Raw genomic sequence first — 22,485 nt, 5'->3', positions numbered from 1 at the left:
CGGGGGTGAAGTGGTGGACCCACGTTTCATTCCCTGCGATGATTCACTGCAGAAACGCGTTGCCCTCCACAGAATACCGTTGCAAAAATGCCAGTGACAATTGGAAATTTGTCCCTTGTGAACATCGATGAGCAAACATGGGACCCATCTTTGACACAGTTTATGAAATCCAAGGTGCTGGTGAACAATGGACAACACACTGCCATACGAAACGTTCAGCATGCTGTCAATTTCCTGCAGTGTTATGCACCGATTTTCTCTAATGATCCTATCCACAGGGTTAACATTTGCAACGGTACTCGATGTCGCAGGCCAGCCTTCGCAATATTTGTCCGTCAGATTGCGTGTCCGGCGTCAAGTTGCTTACACCACTATACTGTCCCCATCAAATATGGTCATAATTAGAATATTTGCTACAGGCCTGCATTGGAAAATTTTATTGTTTTGTCAAAAGCTAGATTTTGTCATTCAGTGAGCCATGTTAGTGTGTCAGGCTGGTTTTCACCGCTTCAGAAGGAGCAAGTATTGATCTGTCTTCGATCGAGTGAGGGGAAGATCACGTGATGGACAGGTTCCTCGAGGCTAGAGTGGATGTGCCAACCAGCAATCAAGGCAATCTACTCATTTCTGGAATAGTCGTAGCCAATTAAAAGAGACACTGGTGGACCAATGGTCATCTTGGAAAATGACACATTAAGTGCACATTAAGTTTTTCTCTTACACTTACTGACTTATTCTATTCTGCGCTGTTGATGTTACGTACTTGCTACTTGCCGGACCACGTGAAACTTAATGAAATCCTACGGACGACAATTTTCTACGCTACTTGTGACTGTAGTAATTTAAGTAAAACTTCACTGAGTGGTACTGAAAATTTAGAGGATTCAAGTCTATTTCTCCACGCGATTAGTGAACATTTCGACTGGTGTGTGCATATTTTAATGCCTGTTGTGTCAGTTACAGCTTAATTCAACGTGCATGTGGCAAAGACCCAGCTCAACGGATCATCAACACCTCAAGATGAATCTTCATTCTTCAAGAATCACCACAATTTCATCGTGGGACGTCAACTGCTGTGTCTCCATGAGCGGCTAAATATGTAAGGCGATTCTGGCATGGGGAAGGTGAACGAGAGGGAAATGCCGAAATGAATTGGACTTCAGCCAGGAGTCTAATACGAGCTATCATTTGAGTACCCATTTATTGTATAATATCTTTCTCATCTATGTAATAACTAGGTGATCTTTCTTCCCTAGATAGTAGTTTATTAGTATTTGCTGTAGTTTCATTTATTTCCATTTTTAAAGGTGGCGAGGTATTCGAGTTAGTTGTGTGACAAATTTTTTTACTCTATTAGAGTAGTTTCTGTAGTTGATCTTTGATTGGTTTCTCAAGCGCAGGATTTTTATGAGTAAAAATCATTGACCTCACGTTAAACTTTACCTGATTTACATATGATATTTGTGGCCGTTGTTGAACAGCAGTGAACAGAAATCAGTGAAGCAACAGAAGTCCATGTTATGTAATGTTATTTAAATCATAATGTTGGGTAAACAAAAACATTTAAAGAACTGAAGTGTTTATGCAAAACAAATTATTGTATGTAGCTTTCTTATTTAAAAACTATTACATATTTAGGCCTATGAAGAAATGGACTATGAAGAAGATTTATGTTCAAAGAGATCTGGGTATTTACATTTCCTGTTTTAAACTGAATTATTCTGTAAATTATATAAAGAGATGTAGATGTTTATACATGACTTGTGAGGGAGGGTGTGCCACGTGTAAGTGGCCCTTTCCTGTAGTTTTGTAATATCCGCTAATATGCGAATTCAGCAGAAAGGATTATTCTTGAAGATCATTGTCATTGGCCAAAATACAAGTGTTTTTACTGGCCAGTATATTATGATTTTTAATTGATGAATGTGGCAAACTGGAGTGTTGCTATTGGTTATTTGTAATCACTTGATTTCCTGTTTGTGGCTCCTCGCGTGTGCGAGTTAATTTGTCCGCGTCTTTGAATTTGGCTCACTACAGCGGGCGGAAGCGTTTTGCGTCCGTCCCGCAATGGGTCTTCAGCCGGCCAAGGTAAGTGCTATGTTATTGCCTTATGTTATTTAACACTAGAACCGCCGGAACATATTGTATACCTAGAACCGCCGATGCGGTCATTTTGACCGCTGTATTGGAATTATAATTTTAATTCTGAATACGTATAGTAACTCATTGTCATACTTTCAAATATGTGTTACTAAGTTTATAAAACATTAATTATGGGATCTAAAGCAGAAAAGAAACAAATTATTTCATTGTATTGTAAATGTAATATTTTCGTAATTTATTACAAACACAGATATGTTTCTCTAAAACACACTTATCTAATAAACAAACATTGCTTTTACTTCAAATTCTTTTAGTCTAAACTGTAAAATAGTTATTACACATTAACAGAAAAGAAAATTACTGTAACATTTTATTTAGTGTAATTTATGACCTGAAACATGTTTGCCAAATCCACGTACCACACCATATTTTTGAAACACTGTCTTTCTTTTCCTTTAGTGTATTTGCACACGCTGATGCAATTCTGCGTCTTTAGAAGCAGGAACTACATACCACGACCTTAGTTATATCCTTTGAGCAAGAACCACACACTCGCCGTTTGCACTTTCTGCAGGTAAAGTTTGTCTTATTCCTGCATTTCTTCATTTGGCATTGCCTCCTCTGTACATTTCCTTCCACAGGCTCCCTAAATTCGGGTTCTCTTTCCACATACTTAGATTTCGATTCCATGTACCCCATACGAAGCTCCTCTGCTAGCTTCAGGATGTAATTTCGGCGACTGATCTTCTTCCCGGTCACTTTTTTGAAAATGATCCAGGAATTGATTGCTGCCAAGTCAAGAATATTATGAAATACATGAACAGGCCATCTTCGGGTAGCGGATCGAACAGTATATTTTCTTCCCATTTGATCCACCACGTCCACACCATATTTTGTATTGTTGTAGAAGTCTACTGTTTCGGGAATCCTTTTGGGATTAGCTTGAATTTCAACTTCTGAGTGCAAAGTACTGTATAGAAGGACGTTCTTGTTTCGTTTACCTTGATAAACAGTAAGTGTGTCATTGGAATGTTTCAGGAGAGTTGAGTCGTAAAGACTAGCTTTCATAGCCTTCACAGCTTTAGGTATTTCTCTCCTTGATCGTCTAATGGTTCCAACAATACTCGTACCACTACTTTTCAACTTCTTACCAAGTTTCACTGTTGTAAAAAAGTTGTCTGTAGTCACGTTTCGCCCCTTCTTTTGAAATGGTTCCATCAACTTCATTACTACACTTTCGGGAAGAGTCTCGTCACGTCCTCTGAGATCGTCTTTTCCTAGACAAGGAAACCCATTGCACAGAAACTTTGAGTCAACGTCCACAAGAAGCCAAAACTTAATTCCAAATTTATCTGGTTTGTTCGGCATGTACTGTAAGAATGGACACCTTGTTTTGCTTGGGAAAAGCTGCTCATCAGCCGTCAGATTTTCACCTGGAATATAAGTCAATTGACAATTTTCAATGAATTTGTTCCATACTTTTGATACTAACGCAAATTTATCAGTCTTCAAACGTTCTGATCTTGTAGTTCTGAGGTCGAAACGCAAAAATCTTTGAATTTCTCGAAAACAATTCCTCCCCATTGTTTCACTGAAGAATGGTGGCCCCCACTTTTTAGACCAGAGTTCATCAAGTTCAGTGTTACTGGCTCCAAGAACACCACGAGCATACACTAAGGCAATGAATGCCTCCAGTTTTTCTAAACTTACACTCCACAATTCATCACCTAGAACACGTTTTGCTTCCGTTTCCGTACAGTGTTTGATGTGTTTCAATATAGACTCATCAATAACAAGACGCCATGCACTCGCTACACTGTCGTCAGAAACATACCGCTTTGAATATGGAGTAGGTCCTGGATTTTCTTTCAAGATGTTGTGACAAGCCATCCTGCCAGGTGTAGTCTTCCCAAACTCTCCTACAGTCCACTCCGTGATGCCGTCTGTACCTAGTAACGTATTACTTGTTCCTGGGAGGCTTGTGTTGATTCGTCCCCTCTTATTTCCAGATTTTCGTACTACATTTTCTGCTGCTGTAATAGAACAAATGATAACTTTCAGTTCTCGGCCTATACCAGGCATAATAATTATGCCTGCAATTATTGCAGTCTAAATGTTGAATTTCAGTACCAAAGTTGAAATGTTGACATCAAGATAACGTATATCATTATTGTAACTTACCTGGTTCAACAATTTGGTATTCAGCATCATCTGAATCACTGCTTTCAGAATGGACACTTGGTTGGTAGTAATCTTCGTCCGCAGCTTCTTCTCGTAGGTCCTCTACATCTGGGTCACATTCAACTTCAGACATATCATCTGGAATGTCATGCAGTAGAGTGAGTAATTCTTCATCGGTAAGGGTCGGTGGTCTACGAGCCATGGTCTGTGACAAGCTGACGAAGCTGTGGCTCCAGACTGACGAGAGAGATTAGTGGACAGTTGTCCCAAGGTTGTGATTGCCTCACGGAGAGAGGAGGGGTGAGGGAGGCCTTGAAGGGGATTGTGAGAGCAGAAGAATGTTCGCTACTCTCAGAGGAGAGTGACTAATTAGCCCTCGTAGCCGCCTTTCAATAAATGAATAAAGAGGAAATTGAACAATGGCCGTGCATAGACTATCAGAGTTTCATTGTTGTGCTTACATTATTGCAGGAAGAATAATTATAAACAAATTTTATCTCAACCAGAGGAATAAGCACATGTTCTAACGCATTTTATTATGATAATCAATACAGCGGTCAAAATGACCGCTCCGGCGGTTCTAGGTATACTCGTTACCTACGTCCTATCCAATGACGCAAAATTAATTAAATTTAATACGGATGATTCTGACCGGTAATCAGGAAAAGTCACTGAAGCTCTTTACAATAGGACAAAAAAATGTGGTCAAAATAAGGCTTTGAAAATGTGTAGCGGTCATTTTGACCGCTCCGGCGGTTCTAGTGTTAAATGCATTCTTGTGTTTCGGACTATTCCCACTTAATGTAACTTCAATACCGGTAATTAAGTAGAATTTCATTTTGTGTGTCGGAGTTTCCTCTAGTTTTCCACATTTTCCAAAATAGAGCATTTGTACGACTTAGCTATTATGCTAGTCCGCAACGTGTTGTTTTCGGAGGCAGACCTTCTTTGCCAACTCTAGTTGTAATTGTAAGTAACTGTAACACTCTTTCTTGAATAGCGTAATTAAATTTTTGATTCTTTCGAGGTTGCCCCCATTCATTCCGTAAATTTAACTTTAATGTGAATCTCTATGTCAAAGTTTGTTCATGATCGAAGGGCTTAAATGTTTCCCTTACACATCTTTTGTTTTGTGTCTCAAGTATCAGTTAATCCGCAGTTCATTTATTTGTTCATTTATAATTGTATGTTCATTTTCTCAATAATTATTTATCTGTTGGGTGTATTATTGTAAGTCTTTTCTCCCCCATAACATCATACGTTCCCATGGACCTCATAGGTCCCCCGCATGTTCCACAATCCTATCTTAGTTGTCATTTTTAGGCCTGTAAGTGTTCCCTTGTATATGATTTAATTTTGAGTATTGAAAGTTATCAGTCACGTTTCCATATTCTGATGTGTATTCACCGCCACTGCGTCTGTTTACCATGTTCTTTATTCACATTTTATGTCAATATTATTTTTTGGGTTCAGTATTATTTTTATTAATATTTATTATATTTAGTATTATTATTTTCGCATTATTATTATTATTATTATTTATTTGTGTACACACGTTATCTCAAAACAACGGTTACAATATTTGAAATATCGTGATATGGAATCGTACATAAATTTTGAGAAGTAGTGTTGAATTCAGCGTCATCTATGCTTTACTTGAAATGCTTTAGGATCATGTCATCCATTTTCATGACAATTCAGGACTGATAGACTTAATAATCATCATTGATGATAATAATAATAATAATAATAATAATAATAATAATAATAATAATAATAATAATAATTAAATTTCACGTATGAGACCGTGTTAAATAATTTGATGGTCGTAAGCCATAAACTGAATTAGATATTCTCGAATATGATATTTGATGTGCTCTGTTAATTGCGCCTGGAATATTGGTGATCCTGAGGGATATAATTTGAGTAAGTTGCTGCTTGTGTCGTTGGAACACAGTGAATTGTAATAAACGTTGAGCACATGTTGAATGCATTTCATGTGTGTAGAGATGAATAATAAATTGATTGAGGCTCATAAACTCTGCATTTGCGACTAATAACCCATATAATTAAATAGATTATTTAATTCTATTGGAATCTTCGAAAAATTTTTTTGAATTTAGATGGATCGTCGTCGTTCCTAAATGATTGTTTCTATTGAAGTGATAACTCCAATTCGATCACTGGTCACTTATTAAGTTGATTACGCTAATGGACATTAGTCATCTACCTAATCTTACTGACCTGACCATGTTTAAAAATAATGGAATAACTAATTAAGTCAGGATTCGTATGTAAATAATGTACATAAAATTCGTGTTACCCTTGTGTGAATGAGATGAGTGAATGAAATAGTTATACATATTTTCAAGTGTTCATTTTTATCTTGTGCTCTAATCTGGTCATGCGTTCACCGCGATAACTCAGATTATTCCAGCGTTAGTTTGCCACAGTGTTGAGTTGATTGAAGTGTATATTAAGGAAAAATTTGTTGAGATTAAGTTCAAGTAAGACTAGATTTGAATTTATTTTCTTTTAAAGCTGATTTAGCTGAAAGATCATTTAGTTAAGGATCGGCAAAGGCACATGATTTATAAGTGATTTATTAACAAATTTTCAATTGATTTACACATGCTTGATAAGTAATTTCCAATCTATTTCTAATTTATTTTTAAAGAGTTTAAATGCTGTACAGATAGAAATTAAATGTCTACAGATGACATAGTTAACTTGTAAGCCAGGGAGGTAACAGATGATAATAATAATAATAATAATAATAATAATAATAATAATAATAATAATAATAATAATAATAATAATAATAATAATAATAATAATAATAACATTATTTAATAATAATTAAATAATTAATTTATTTAGCAAGTGAGTCACGATTAAATTGAGAATTTATCAAATGGAATACATCGATTCTGTGAACACGATAGTGTGATTATCAAAGATAAATGTTATCAGAAAATTCAATGTCAATTAATGATAATTAATCACCTGTGATTTTGAAATTGACTCATATTCAATAGTAGGATTTCTACTGATTTCATGAGCGAGTGTTACCTACCTTGAAAGTGATGTAACTGATCATTAGTTAACAATGACCATGTGTTATATCTTTAATGGATAAGTGGAATTTTCAAGTTTAATTTTGATTCTATAATAATACATGAGATAACTGCCAGCTGATTTTGTAAATACTAATGTGAGGTATAAGAGGCTCAATCCATATTTGAATTTGAATTTTTTAAGGGCAGTAAAGGCCTAATCTGAGTATGTTATTTTTCTTTCAAAGCCTAACTGTTGTCTACGTCAATGAAGATAATTCTGATTTATGTAAATTCACTACTAGAAGACAGGATACAATGAAATTATTGTAAAATTTTAAAATCAGCAAGAATATTTTTGTTTCAAAAAGTGTTTATGTGAATAAATGCCAGAAATGTTGTCTTAAAGTTATTATTTAAGCTTGGTCGTCCATCCTTTTCCCTTAAATGCCTCTAGAAAATTGGAAAGCCATGAATGAAAATTCCCCCTTGGGATCTGTTGCTCAGTGGCCGAGTTTAGCCAGGAAATAAAGGGGCAATACAATACCTCAGCAAGAAATTGCACGCTCACCATATACATCAGTGATTTCATGATGAATGTCCATGCAATTGGGCCGCTTAGCCCATAGAAATTTGATAGTTGGACGCACCTTCGATTTGAAGTGAACATCCAGTTGATGTGCCATTGAACCTAGCCCACTCTGTAGACACAACAAGATGGGATACAACACAAATCTTCCTATCGGATGTGTCAACAATTACTGTAGCTTGCTCCGCATTGGCCACGGTTACGACACACAGCGCGCTCTTGCGGCAAGCTAGTGTAACTTACTTTTTTATTCACTCTCATATGCTGATGTTATGCTTTTTAAATATGTTTGTAATTTTGTAGATGTTTTCATTTTTCAAGGGGAATAATGCACAGGTGATTTTTTTTTCGGTTCTCTAAGAACAGTAGATGTTGACTGATTTTTTTATTTTATTAATAATTTTGTCAAGAAAACTTCTTTTAAATCCATTCTTACTCACTATAGAATGAATAGTTTTTAACATGTATTAATGTATCCTTGTTTATATTTTTGTCTTTTACATGTCGCTGAAAATGTCCCTATGAGGATGAAACGTGTACCATTCCATTAAGGTAATGTTAATCTGAAAAGGAATAAAAGAGAAATGTATTGTAAAGGTGGAGTTTTGCCCAAAAAAAGTACCATAATGCTGTTAAGGTCAACAATACGGGCTTAATAATGAAATTTATGTCTTGTAATGATTATGCCAACAAGGCAAAGAAAAGCTAACATCTTTTTGAATTTAAAGAAAAAAAATCTTCAAAATCAGCAAGCATATATTTTTTCTCAAGAATTGTGTTGTTTCAAATTTTCTGAAATTTGCCCAGAAGAAAGGAAAACTATTCCTCTGGCATTATAAAACCCAACTGAGAACTCTGGATTAAAAGTAAATTCAATTTGTTTGTAGGAAGTAGTAATGTTGAACATGCAATTGCATGAGGCTCATGTGAGTGCTGGTCACATTAGAATGGGACTCCTTTCAAAAGTTTGCCAATGAAAAGATTATTAGTACACTTAAAAAAAAAAAAAAAAAAAAAAAAAGAGACTACATTAGACAAAAACCCAATACACAGATTCATAACAAAAATCTTGATGAAGAGTCCTCTTTGAGAGTTAAGCATAATTCTGAAACTCAATCAGAACAAATAAATTTCCATTCACCAGTAACAAATTTGACAAACGTACAACTAAATAACACAGAGCGCAGTATTTTAGAAAAAGGCCTTGTTCATCTAAACTAAAAGACGTAATCACTGTCACATTAGATGCAGAATGTGCTATGTAAATATTACCCTTAGAAAAACAGGATGAGATTAGGTTCGAGGTTCAAAAAAAAAAAAAAAATCTTTCCAATTTTACAGACTAATGAAAAATGAAAATTCCACAGATTCCCAAAAAATACTTTTAACACTTTGAAACAAAAAATTAAAGACAATGATCTGATTGTGACCAAAGCCGACAAAGGCAACATGACAATCATCATGAACAAAAGTTGACATTCAGAATGCTGAAACTTTCTTTTTGGATATTTCGTTCACGAAAGTATAAAAAGATCTGAGCAACAGAATTCAGAGAAATATTAAATACTTGGCTATTTGTTTTACATAGCACCGACACAAATACGTCTTACATATTAAATACTTAAGAATACATCTTTCATTCTTAGTGAGCAGGAAGTGCATAAGCTTATTAATATGAATTGTAGTATCCCCAAAACGAGAGCATTACCAAATGTTCACAAGGAAGGAATACCCTTAAGACCCATTGTTAATTTTAAGATCTACAAATCCTCAAAATTCATTCATAACTTTTAAAAAAGATCATTTTACCAAAGTAGTGCACAGTAAAACCTCTATTATCCGTCCTTCGATTAACCGTTCTGCAGATTACCCATCACCTAAAAAATAATCTTAATTTTTTAATAGCAATATAGAGTCACTCCAAAAATGAATGTGTATACTCTTGATGTTAATACTAATAATAATAATAATAATAATAATAATAATAATAATAATAATAATAATGGTTTTACGTCCTACAAACTACTTTGACTGTTTTTGGGCGTGCCAAGGTGCCAAAATTTTGTCTTGCCAGAGTTCATTTAAGTGCCAATAAATCTACAGACATAGGCTAGCGTATCTGAGCACCTCCAAATAACACTGGACTGAGCAGGATCGAACCTGCTGAAGAGAAATCAGCCCCTGGTCACAAATATAGTAAAGAGCATGTTACCATCTTGTGCTGTGTGAACGCTAGTAGCGAATATAAAATAAAATTAGCTGCTGTTGGTAAAGCAAAAAATCCATGTTCTTTCAAGGGAACAGTGATGAAATATTTTAAAGTAGAACTGCATGAACGGCACACGATATTTTCAGGACTTTGTTTCATAACAAGTCCTTTCCGCGGATTTGCTTTCTTGGCGTCCAAAGGCTTGCCATCAAAAGCTGCCCTTTTTTTTGGTAATGCACCCTCTCATCCTGTTGATAAAGAGTTAAAAACAGAGAGAAACATTTTTGTTTCCTATTTGCCACCTTATGTAACACTAGCAAGATACACGTGCTTCGCGACGGTATTATACTGAAATTTATAATTGAATGCTTATCGTTTGATATATAACCCACCGATATTCGCGATCTCACTCGTTTTCTGAGAGATTCCGCCAAAATTCGCAATCTGACTTGTTTTCTGAGAGATTACGGCAACGTTCCTCCAATTTTTCAATCTTTTATCCAGCAATCGATTTCGTACTTCCCGGGATAGGTCCAGGTATTCCACCCGGTCAGTTGGGTCCCTAAATCTTTGCCATCTTTTCCTATAAGAATTTTTAATGTGGATCAAATCCTTGAGGAGATCTGGCGTGGTGTCTTCTTGGGTGTCATGGCGGTACTGAACCTCTACTTGGCGGTAAATTACATCTGCTGCCGTTATCATTGATGATAGTATGACCAGCACCATTGTCGCCCGTAGGCAAGTGCGCAGGACATTAGGCGATACGAATGACATACTTCCGTGCATTATTGACCTTATTACAAAGGTGAACAATTGCATGGTCAATCATATATCTATCGTTTATTTCAAATATGTTTAAATTTTTGTTTATATGCCAGAAGAATCTACTGTAATCTAAGAAGGTTCTCCAAAGGAAAAGATGGCTCTTGAAAACGAACCCAGGAGAGATTAAAAATGATCGGTTTACGATCAGAATAAGTACATTGAAAATCCACAGCCTGTTTCCAGTCATTCAAACGGGTCAAGAATGGAATGGATAAGCCCTGCCGAAGCATGCCGCACTCCACTGGGGCAATGATTAAATGAATGACAAATGAAATGAAATGATATTGGAGAGTGTTGCTGGAATGAATGATGACGGGGAAAACCGGAGTACCCGGAGAAAAACCTGTCATGCCTCCGCTTTGTCCAGCACAAATCTCACATGGAGTGACCGGAATTTGAACTACGAAACCCAGCGGTTAGAAGCCAGCGCGCAGCCGCCTGAGCCATGGAGGCTCCTTATAAGTACATTAGGAACAGTAAAATCAATTGGTCTCACCTCCGTTTTCAACCCACCGCGGTTAAGTTGATTTACCTCCCCCCACCCCAAAAAAAGAAAACGTGTTCCTTTATGTTTAAAGGAGATTCCAAATACCAATGGTCACGTGTGTTACCTTCAGTTTTGAGATATAAGTATTCCCATAAAATAATTCACTTTTTTCACTTACTTTCAAACTCCCCGCCCCCCTTAAGTGAATTTTCCGGCAAAAAATATTGTTTCTTTAATAGTAAAGGATCTTCTAAATACCGATTATCTTCAGTTTTTGAGATATGTGTCCTCATGAAACAAATTCAACTCCTTTTCACACTCGCCCCCAAAAATGATTCTCCGCCCCCCCCAAAACGCGTCGTTTTATGTTTAAAAAGATCTAAATACCATTTTTCACATCTGTAACAACTTTAGTTTTTATTAGATGTAAGTATCCTCATACAATTAATTCAATAAATTTTTCAAAATTTCACTCTCCCCCTAACCTTCATTGTATTTTTCGAGAATACCTGTTTCTTTACTTTAACAGGAGATTCCAAATACCAATATTTACGTCTGCAACATTTTACGTTTCTGAGATATACTTTAGATATAGTCTTTCTAAAAATTCACCCCAATTTGTGACTCCTGTTTAACCCCCATTAATTAGATTTTCCAAAAACAAAAAACTAAATGTTTCGGTATTCTTAAAGGAGATTCCATATACTAATTGTCTGGTCTGCAATATCTTCAGTTTCTGAGATATAAGTATCCTCATTAAAGACATTCAACCCCTTATTCACACTTTTCACCCCTCCTATTGGGATTTTCCGGAAACAAAAAATACGTGTTCATTTATTTTTAAAGGAGATTCTAAATATCAATTTTTACATCTGCAAACTTTTGAAGTTTTGAGATATAGTTACACTCATTTTTAAAATACACCCCCCTTTCACTCCCCCCCCCCCCCACTATTTGGATTTTCTATAAACAAAAAATACATGTTTCTTCATTTATAAAGGAGATCCCAAATACCGATTTTCAGGTCTGTAACATCTTCAGTTCCTGAGAAATAAGGATCCTTATTAAAAGCATTAAACTATTTTTCACCCCTTTTCACCCCCTCCTATTGGGATTTTCCGAAAACAAAAAAATATGTGTTTCTTTATTTTGAAAGTAGATTCTAAGTACCAAATTTTACATCTGTAAACTTTGAAAGTTTTGAGATATAGATACACTCATTTTAAAAATTCACCCCCCCCTCCTTTCAACCCTTCACTATTTGGATTTTCCAAAAACAAAAAGTACATGTTTCTTTATTTTTAAAGGAGATCCCAAATACCTTTTATCAGGTCTGTAATATCTTCAGTTTCTGAGATATAAGTATCCTCATTAAAGGCATTCAACTCCTTTTCACCCCTCCTATTAGGATTTTCCGAAAACAAAAAATACATGTTTATTTATTTTTAAAGGAGATTCTAAATACCAATTTTTACATCTGTAAACTTTCAAAGTTTTAAGATGTAGACACACTCATTTTAAAAATTAACCCCCCTTTTCACCCCCCATTATTTGGATTTTCAAAAAACGAAGAAATACCTGTTTCTTTATTTTTAAAGGTCCCGAACACCAATTTTCAGGTCTGTAGTATTTTCTTTTTCTGAGATATAAGTATCGTCATTAAAGGTATTTAACCCATTTTTCACCCCTTTTTACCCCTCCTATTGGGATTTTCCAAAAACAAAAAAATACGTGTTTCTTTAATTATAATTAAAATTCTAAATACCAATTTTTACATGTGTAAACTTTCAAAGTTTTGAGATATTGATGCACTCATTTTAATAATTCACCCCCCTTTTTCCCCTCCCATTAATTAGATTTTCCAAAAACAAAGAAATACGTGTTTCTTTATTTTTAAAAGAGATCATGTGTACCAATTTTCAGGTCTGTAATATCTTCAGTTTCTGAGATATAAGTATCGGTATCCTGATTAAAGGCATTCAACCCCTTTTTCACCGTTTTTCACCCCTCCTATTGGAATTTTCTGAAAACAAAAAAATACGTGTTTCCTTATATTTAAAGAACATCCTAAATACCAGTTTTTACATCTGTAAACTTATAAAGTTTAGAGATATAGATACACTCATTTTAAAATTTCAACCCCCTTTGCACCCCCTTTGCGACGGAATATCCAAAAATCCTCTCTTAGCGAGCACCTACATCTTAATATGAATGTATCCACAAAATTTCATTTCTTTATGTACAGTAGTTTTGGCTCGGCGATGATGAATCAGTCAGTCAGTCAGTCAGTCAGTCAGTCAGTCAGTCAGTCAGTCAGTCAGTCAGTCAGTCAGTCCAAGTTATTTTGTATATATAGATTAACTCGGCCGATGGACTAAGTATCATCGCCAACTTTCAGGCACATTATAAACACGAAATTCTAGGCCTCTTACTTTCTGAAGAAATGTCGATGGTTAAGTTCTGGAAAAAACAAAATCTTAAAGAAGCGCTTTATCTTGCCCAGAAACCATGGGATCTAGTAACCACTCAAAACATCACTCGATCGTGGAGAAAATAGTATGTTGATGTCGAAGAGCTCGCCGATGATTTTCATGGGTTCACTAATGAAGATGAAAATGAAGGACAGAAGATAAAAGATATCCTGATGATGATGATGATGATGATGATGCTTGTTTAAAGGGGCCTAACATCAAAGATCATCAGCCCTAGATAACCTGAAGACTACTGAAAATAACATTCATTTTGGAGAAGTGGATGAAAGTAACATTAAGGAGTGGCTTCATACTGTTGGCCGGCCCCGTGGTATAGGGGTAGCGTGCCTGCCTCATACCCGGAGGCCCCGGGTTCGATTCCCGGCCAGGTTGGGGATTTTTACCTGGACTTGAGGGCTGGTTCAAGGTCCACTCAGCCTACGTGATTAGAATTAAGGAGCTATCCGACGGTGAGATGGCGGCCCCGGTCTAGAAAGCCAAGATTGACGGCCGAGAGGACTCCTCGTGCTGACCACACGACACCTCGTAATCTGCAGGCCTTCGGGCTGAGCAGCGGTCGCTTGGTAGGCCAAGGCCCTTCAAGGGCTGTAGTGCCATGGGGTTTTGGGTTTGGTTTCATACTGATGATGTATTGCCTGAGCACATTTTAACTGATGAACGGGAACAGGAACTCTGTAGTCAGCAGCGAAGTGATGAGTTAAAGTGACTGGGATGGGGAAGAAGAGTGCGTTACAATCGTGTACTGTTTCAGACCACACTGAATACAGCTGAAACATTAATGGAATTTTTGGAGCAAGAGGATGATTGGATTTTTCACACATTCTTGTAATTAGAAACCTCAGAACTCAGGACTTAAGAGGAGAAAATAAGTTGCACGAGAGTGCAAAAAAAACCAACAGATTATTATAAAGCAGTTTAAATGACACCAGGTAAATTAATTTATTCATGTTCTGGTGGTAATTTACGCTAATATTTAGTATGTATTGTTGTTGCATTGACTACATTTTGGTTTTAAAAAAGGTTTCATGCACTGCATTTTTAGGTTATATGGAATGTATTTTACGTACTTTGAAGTCCAATAAAATTAGTAATACAGATTATACTTTTTTTTTTTATTAAATGTCCACCCCTTGCTAGATATTGGAATGGATAATTGAGTTTTTACTGTATTTTCCTTGCTAACTTTGGTACCATTCCATTCCCCTCTGAAAAAAAATTCAGTTATTCCCTAAACACTCGTGTTCTGTGAAATAATTGTAATTTTACTGATTACTTGTTGAAGAAAGAGCCTCCGTGGCTCAGACGGCAGCACATCGGCCTCTCACCGCTGGATACCGTGGTTCAAATCCCGGTGACTCCATGTGAGATTTGTGCTGGACAAAGCGGAGGTGGGACAGGTTTTTTTTCCGGGTACTCCAGTTTTCCCTGTCATCTTTCATTCCAGCAACACTCTCCATTATCATTTCATAGCATTTATCACTCATTAATAAATCACCTTGGGAGTGGCGACCCGATTGTAATAACAGCCTATATATGTTCCATTCATTTCATCCCTGACCCGGTCAATGACTGGAAAACAGGTTGTAGGTTTTCATTTTCACTTGTTGAAGAAGTAATTAGTAATTGCAATTGGGTAAAATTTTTCTCAGGTAACTGTAATTGAGCCCAATTACCTTTATTTTGTACTTTTCCCATCACTGGATACAACTGCAGGAAAACTTGCAGTAGGATAGTGTACAATATAGGACATGATTGCAAGATTAGAGTATTGACAAGTCTGCAACCTTAGGGTCCATGGTTCTTAACAGAAAACAACAAAAATTCAGAGAAAAATCATTGCTTAAGAGCTTCTTTAGAGATATTGAAAAGAATGAGATGATAATTTTTTTAATTTCTTTTGCTGAGTATTGTGACAGGTGTTGGCAATCATCAAGAGCATCTGGCAGTAAAACGGGGACAAGACCAATTGTGTGACACAAGTCAGTCTGCGACCCCATCATGGTGTGGGAAAAGAAGAAGAATAAGAATAAGAAGAAGAAGAAGAACCTTGTGACAGGTGATTACATACTGGGAATATGAAGGTCAATCAAATATAAACAGGATTTTTGTTCCTGAACATCAACAGTTGGTAGGACTGGGCCCGCGCTTCTGCTATGCTTAAGCAGGACCGTTAGGAGTGGAGAGAACCTGCTGTTAGATATTTCCCGCCATTTTGTCAGTAACGCTCAAGACGTTGGAGCAAAAGGTGCACCCCTCCACTGTGCAATGCATAATTATAAAATTTCTTGCTTGTGATGGAGTTACAGCAGTGGAAATTTGCCAGAGATTGACTGCACAGTTCAGTGATCAAACATTGTCAAGGACCTGTGTGTGTAAGGAGTGGTGGAGGAAACAGGAGGCAGCACCAGTGAAACCCAAGACTCGACTGTCAGCTGGCAAGGTTCTTGCAACCGGTCTTTTTTCGACCAGCGAAGAATTTTGCTGATTGATTTTTTGCATGAGCGATGCACAATCAATGCTGCTTACTATTGCGAGCTGCTGAACAAGGCAAGGGTTGCATATTGCCGCAAAAGGAGAGACCATCCGATTCGACAATGTGCGGCCCCATACTGCAGCTCTGTCTTCAAGCTACAGGAAATGCACTGGACTACACTTGATCATCCTCGTTACAGACCGGACTTATCGCCCTGCGACTACGATTTGTTCAGACTGCTGAAGGAAGCTCTAGGAGAGCAACGAATTGAAGATGACGAAAGTGTGGAAGACTTCGTGCGCAACTGGCCGGTGACACGACCCTGTTCTTTTTACGATGAGGGCATCAAAAAGCTGCCAATACGCTGGGACAAATGCATTTCCAAAGCAGGAAACAATGTGGAAAAGTAATTTTTTTGCCTTGTGTTTTTCAATAAATGAATTTAAATAAAAAATAAAATCCCGTTTATATTTGATCCCTCCACTCGCTAGATGCCAGAGTGTGGGATGGCACCATCAGAATCTAGTGACAAAAAAAGGAAACAAAGACGGTGTCGTCTGCCAAGAAAGTTATGGAACAACATCTTGTGTGATGCAGAGGAATGCATTCAGGTTGAATTTCTTGAACCTGGAGAAACCATGAATGCTCTTTCTTATGTCCCAACAGTTAACAGCTCTGTCATAAATTGTTCGATTAATGTCCGGGAAAGAAAATCATCCTTCAATACGATAATGCGTGTTCTCATTCTGCTCAGTTTGCCAAGGAGGAAATTGGGAAAATGGGGTGGGAAGTTCTCCTGTACACTGTCTACAGTCATGTCATGGCAACCTTTGATTATCATCTTTCTGGGCTTGTGAAGGGACAGATGCGAGGCCAACACTATGAAACAGCAGAGGACATACAGAAAGTAGTACATTACTGTCTACGGACTGCTGGAATGGAGTTATACCACTAGGGAATCTTTCAAAATTACAGAACAGTGGGAAAAAATGGGTGCACAGAAGGTTATGTTGAAAAGTGTAGAAAAGTTTGTGGATTAAGTGGAGAAGCGATTATTCACCAATAACAAGTTCTCCTTCAAGAAAAATTTAAGCCCGTGCATTAATACAGGTTTATAATTGGGAAATACATTTTGTGAGTAGGAACTCTGTATTATTTCAGGATTTGCTTCAAATAAATGTAGAAAAGTCCTGGAAAAACCACATTCAGAAAGACATAAGGCAGTACTAGCATCTTAAATGGAACCTCTATCATGTCGTCCACTTTGTCTGAGCAACGGCATTATGTGTAACATATCTTATACAAAGTAATGAATAATTCTACAAAAGCCATGACTCTCTCTCTGTAGGACTTATTGGTGGAATGTATATAAAATACTAGACCAACCTCATACCCTGCTTCCTGACAGCATAAGGACGCTGGCCTTGGACAGATCCTTGCGTGCTGCTGGAACGTGCATCACTGCCTCCTATTAAAACAAAGAAACGTACTATCTTTCAATAAACATAGTCAGTAGAGGTGTTGGTTTTGATAAATGCAGTATACCACATGTTGTGCAGAAAGTAGTCCAGAATTGCAAAGATACAAATAAACAAGAACAGAAAGCAGCTATATATATCTATAAAATTTTTTTTGTTGCTAGTGGCTTTACGTCACACCAACACAGATAGGTCTTATGGCAACGATGGGATAGGAAAGGGCTAGTTGGAAGGAAGCGGCCGTGGCCTTATGTAAAGGTACAGCCCCAGCATTTGCCTGGTGTGAAAATGGGAAAACATGGAAAACCATCTTCAGGGCTGCCAACAGTGGGATTCGAACCCTATATCTCCTGGATGCAAGCTCACAGCTGCATGCTCCTAACAACACGGGCAACTCATCCGGTATACATAAAACAACATGTCCTGATTGACTGATTCATCATTGCTGAGCCAAAACTACTAGACATAAAGAAATGAAATTTTGGGGATACATTTATATTACAATGTAGGTGCTCACTACGGAAGTACTTCTGGATATTCTGTTGCTACGGTGGTGAAAGGGGAGGGGGGATTTTTAAAATGAGTATCCATACCTCAAAAACTTAACAGTTTAAAGATGTGAAAATCTGTATTTGGAATCTTCTTTAAAAATAAGGAAACACATATTTTTTGATTTTGGAAAATCTACACGAGGAGAGGTGAAGAGGAGTGACAAAGGGGGTGAATTTTTAAAATGAGTATATCTACAGTTTATCTCATAAACTTAACATACTACAGACATGAAAACTAGTATTTTTAATCTCTTTTAAAAATAAAGTAACATATATTTTCTGGTTTCTGGAAAAAACACTTAAGAGGGGGAGGGTGAAAAGAAATGAAAAAAGTGTTGAATTGTATTTATGAGGATACATATATCAAATAGTGAAAATGTTACAGATGGGAAAACTGGTATTTGGAATGTCCTGTAAAAGTGAAGGAACACGCATAATTTGTTTTCTGAAAATCCACTTAAGGAGAAGTGTTAAAGGGGGTGAATTTTAAAATGAGCATATCTACAATATATCTCGAAAACATAATATATAGCAGACGTATAAATTGATATTTTTAATCTCTTTCAAAAATACAGTAAGACTTATATTGTTTTCAAAAAAACACTTAAGGGGTGTTGTAAAAAGGGCCAAAAAAGGGATTGAATTCTTTTTATGAGGATACTTGTATCATAAAAATTGAAAATTTGTACTTTGAATCTCCTTTAAAAATAAAGAAACACATTTTTGTGTGTGGGGGGAGGGTATCAACTTGGGGGGGGGGGGGGGGGTAAAAGGAGTTTAATTTCTTTTATCCCTTTCCACCCTGAGATATTTTCTTTGAAATTTGAATTTTTTTCTTACTTCAATGTACGTAATTTTGAGCCTAGATATCAGGAAAAAAAGTTTTTAAAATATTTTCTTCGCCGTTCACGTGGAAAACCACCTGCACGATCATGCTAGTTAGCGTTTATTTGAGTACATTTCTTTGCTGAATGACACATGTTGAGAATATGAAATTCTGTAAGTGGATGATTTTATTTACATTGAATCAAGTATATGAAGTAAAATAGGTTATAAAACATCAATATAGGACTTATATAAACAGAATATTCTTTGAAAAGTAGTCTTCGGTTCGATGCCAGTTGGGGACTCGGTGATTGACGTGTAGGTAAATGATTAGAGAATGATTATCAGTAGAATCATTATCTCCTGTGTGTTCTTCCTCTTCATCAATATTGCCACCGTGATGAGAATCATCAGAATCATTGCCTACGTGTGAAGATATAGGTTCAGGTACCCACTCATCATCATCACCATCTTCACCGAGCAAGTCCTCGCAATCAGATGCATAGGTTAACCTCACTATTTCTTCATCTGATATCCCTAAAATTCATATAAATACATGTATTTTGTATTCACATAAGTATACTAATGCTTAATTAGAGAAATCTTCCAGAATACTAATGATCACTTTTGAGGTTAGAAATACACCATTACCTCAAATTAAACCCTAACCCGCAACATCGTGCTAGTTACAGATTGACAGTTTATTACAACCGCTAGGTTCAAAAAGTAGCATTGTTAAGGATATGTATACCTTCTATGATGATTCTAGGATGTTTTAAAAAGATTCACAACGAAATCAATATGTAAAAGATAATAAAAAGGGACAATTTAACTTGAGGCCGAATGGTATGTTTTGTTTACAAAAGTTTAAACATATATGCTGCCTCCTTGTGCCCAACTATCAAAATAAATACAACTGCAATTTCGAAGCGCGGAACCCGCACGATCATTGCAGCCCGGTGTGACGCAGGGAAACAGGCTAGTTTTCTTTTAGCAAAATAAAAACCTAACCCAAACGATCGTCTGGCTCAGGGTGGAAAGGGCTATGAGGATACAAATGAGAAGCGGACTTAAAACGATACACCCCTAAGGGGTTTTGACTGGAGGTGAGAATAACAGAATGTTTGAAACAAATTTAACCCCTCACAGAGTTAAATGTGGGTTAAGATCCAAAAACATATTCATTTTTCCTCCAAAACAGTTTAACGTACGAAGACAAAATTCCAAACAGAGGTATATGTTTTAAATCCTAGGTAAGAGAGAGGAAGTATTTTTAAATGTTCCAGGGTGAAGTGTTAAACGAGATTAGCTCCATGAAAGAAATTATACATCCCTCCAAAATTGTTTGACAAAGTTGTAATTTTATGAGAAGGGTCTTCTTTTAAGTCCTAGGTGTGATATTGTATACTGTACTTCAAAATATTTCTCCCTGAAGGGGTTTAGATGTTGGTTGACACTCAAAAACGTAATATCCATTCTTCCGAAACCGTTTCTGGCAATAACTTATTTTTTAATGAAGAGTGGTCCTCTATATATAAGATGTTAATAAATACTTAAAAACATCCACCCCTTAAAGAAAGAATTCATTCCTCCATTACTCTTCAATGTACAAAAACAAAATTTCACAGGGTAGTTGCTTTTACATCCTAGATGTTAAGTAAGATAGGGTTTAAAACATTCAAATTCTTCCGTATGGGGTTCAAATTAATGTTAGATTAGAAAATAATCATTCCCCCAAACCATTTGACATACGAACTAAGGACATATTTTACAGGCTCAGCTGACATGGGATTCTCCAAAACGTAAAACTTTGAATAATAACTTTCAGTTTAAAACCATAGTGAAGCATGGGTATCTTGCTAGTAACATATAAATGAACTCTTACTCACAAAAGAATCAACTCAAGAAAACCAAATTCAAGGTAATGCAAAATAAGACACCTAAGAAAAGAGAGTTGTGGTTTTCTTGATCAAATTTATTGGTAGCATCACTAGCAAGAGAGCTACATTTCATCCATGCAAATTTTGAGAACTTATTACCCATATATTTAACAGAATGTATCAACAACAAATACAAAAGTTTCTAATTGTGACAGCCTTGTTTAGAGACACTCAAGATTCATTTAATACTGCTCACTAAGATTACCTTCTTACCATTCTTATTTAAATTAAGTGCAGTTGAAACTGGTTAAGAAATCCCCCTCTAGCGCGTTTTCTTGGTTATTACACCATTATTCCGAAGTCCCAGGACGTGTCCTATTAAATACATGCTAAAGAAACCTGGATAGGACATTTATGTCACTCTTTAGTACGTTCGTAACTCCCACCACAACCAATTTAAATTATTGTTCCCGGCTGCGTTGCACGCACGGCACGCCAGCAACAACTGGCCCGGATAATGATCTGATTTTTTTTTTTTAAATTTCACGGCCGCGGAGCGTAATTGCGTGTCTGCCTACAGCTGCAGGGGCATCAGACCCAACCCAGTCTTATTCTCTTTGTGTCTGATGTGTTGGTACTTAATTTTACGTTCGTGAGGCCTCTTTCAGACGGTGCGGGTTCGCCCACAGTTACTTGTTAATGGACATTAATTTTTATGCATGTCGTCATACACAACGGATTGAACATGCTCGCGACATCAGTACAGAACCTGATAGTGTACACATAGGAAAGTAGAAATGGATATAGATGACATACGGTATTTCTCATTTTCAATTTAAAAGTTATACATACATAATCATTATAGACTGTTATGCCTTTCAGCATTCAGTCTGCAAGCCTCTGTGAATTTACTAAATGTCGCCACAATCCTCAATTTGCAACTAGTATTGTGGCCTCATTTAGTTCTATACCTCTTATCTTTAAATCGTTAGAAACCGAGTCTAACCATCGTCGTCTCGGTCTCCCTCTACTTCTCTTACCCTCCATAACGAAGTCCATTATTCTCCTAGGAAACCTGTCCTCCTCCATTCGCCTCACATGTCCCCACCACCTAAGCTGGTTTATGTGTACAGCTTCATCCATCAAGTTCATTCCTAAATTAGCCTTTATCTCCTCATTCCGAGCACCCTCCTGTCATTGTTCCCATCTGTTTGTACCAGCAATCATTCTTGCTACTTTCATGTCTGTTACTAACTTATGAATAAGATATCCCGAGTCCACCCAGCTTTCGCTCTCGTAAAGCAAAGCTGGTCTGAAAACCGACCGATGTAAAGAT

At 36.7% G+C, this 22,485-nt stretch overlaps 1 protein-coding gene across 4 annotated transcripts in view; it reads right to left on the bottom strand.

Annotated features, from left to right (window-relative positions):
* Nucleotides 1-22,485, bottom strand: part of LOC136863292 (uncharacterized) — a 731,410-nt gene that overhangs the window by 316,476 nt on the left and 392,449 nt on the right. For all 4 annotated transcript variants that reach the window (XR_011017857.1, XR_011017858.1, XM_067139677.2 and 1 more), the window contains exon 11: nucleotides 17,802-17,883. Coding sequence is in view for 2 of the 4 variants with exons in the window: in XM_067139677.2 (XP_066995778.2) it covers nucleotides 17,802-17,883 (82 nt within the window). In the remaining 2 variants the exon portion in view is untranslated. The remainder of the gene's footprint in view (nucleotides 1-17,801; nucleotides 17,884-22,485) is intronic.

The sequence above is a fragment of the Anabrus simplex genome, chromosome 2 (genome assembly GCF_040414725.1).
Source record: "Anabrus simplex isolate iqAnaSimp1 chromosome 2, ASM4041472v1, whole genome shotgun sequence".
Classification (NCBI taxonomy): Eukaryota; Metazoa; Arthropoda; class Insecta; order Orthoptera; family Tettigoniidae; genus Anabrus; species Anabrus simplex.
Note: the sequence above shows the minus strand (reverse complement) of the source record. Positions and strands in the feature narration are given on the sequence as shown.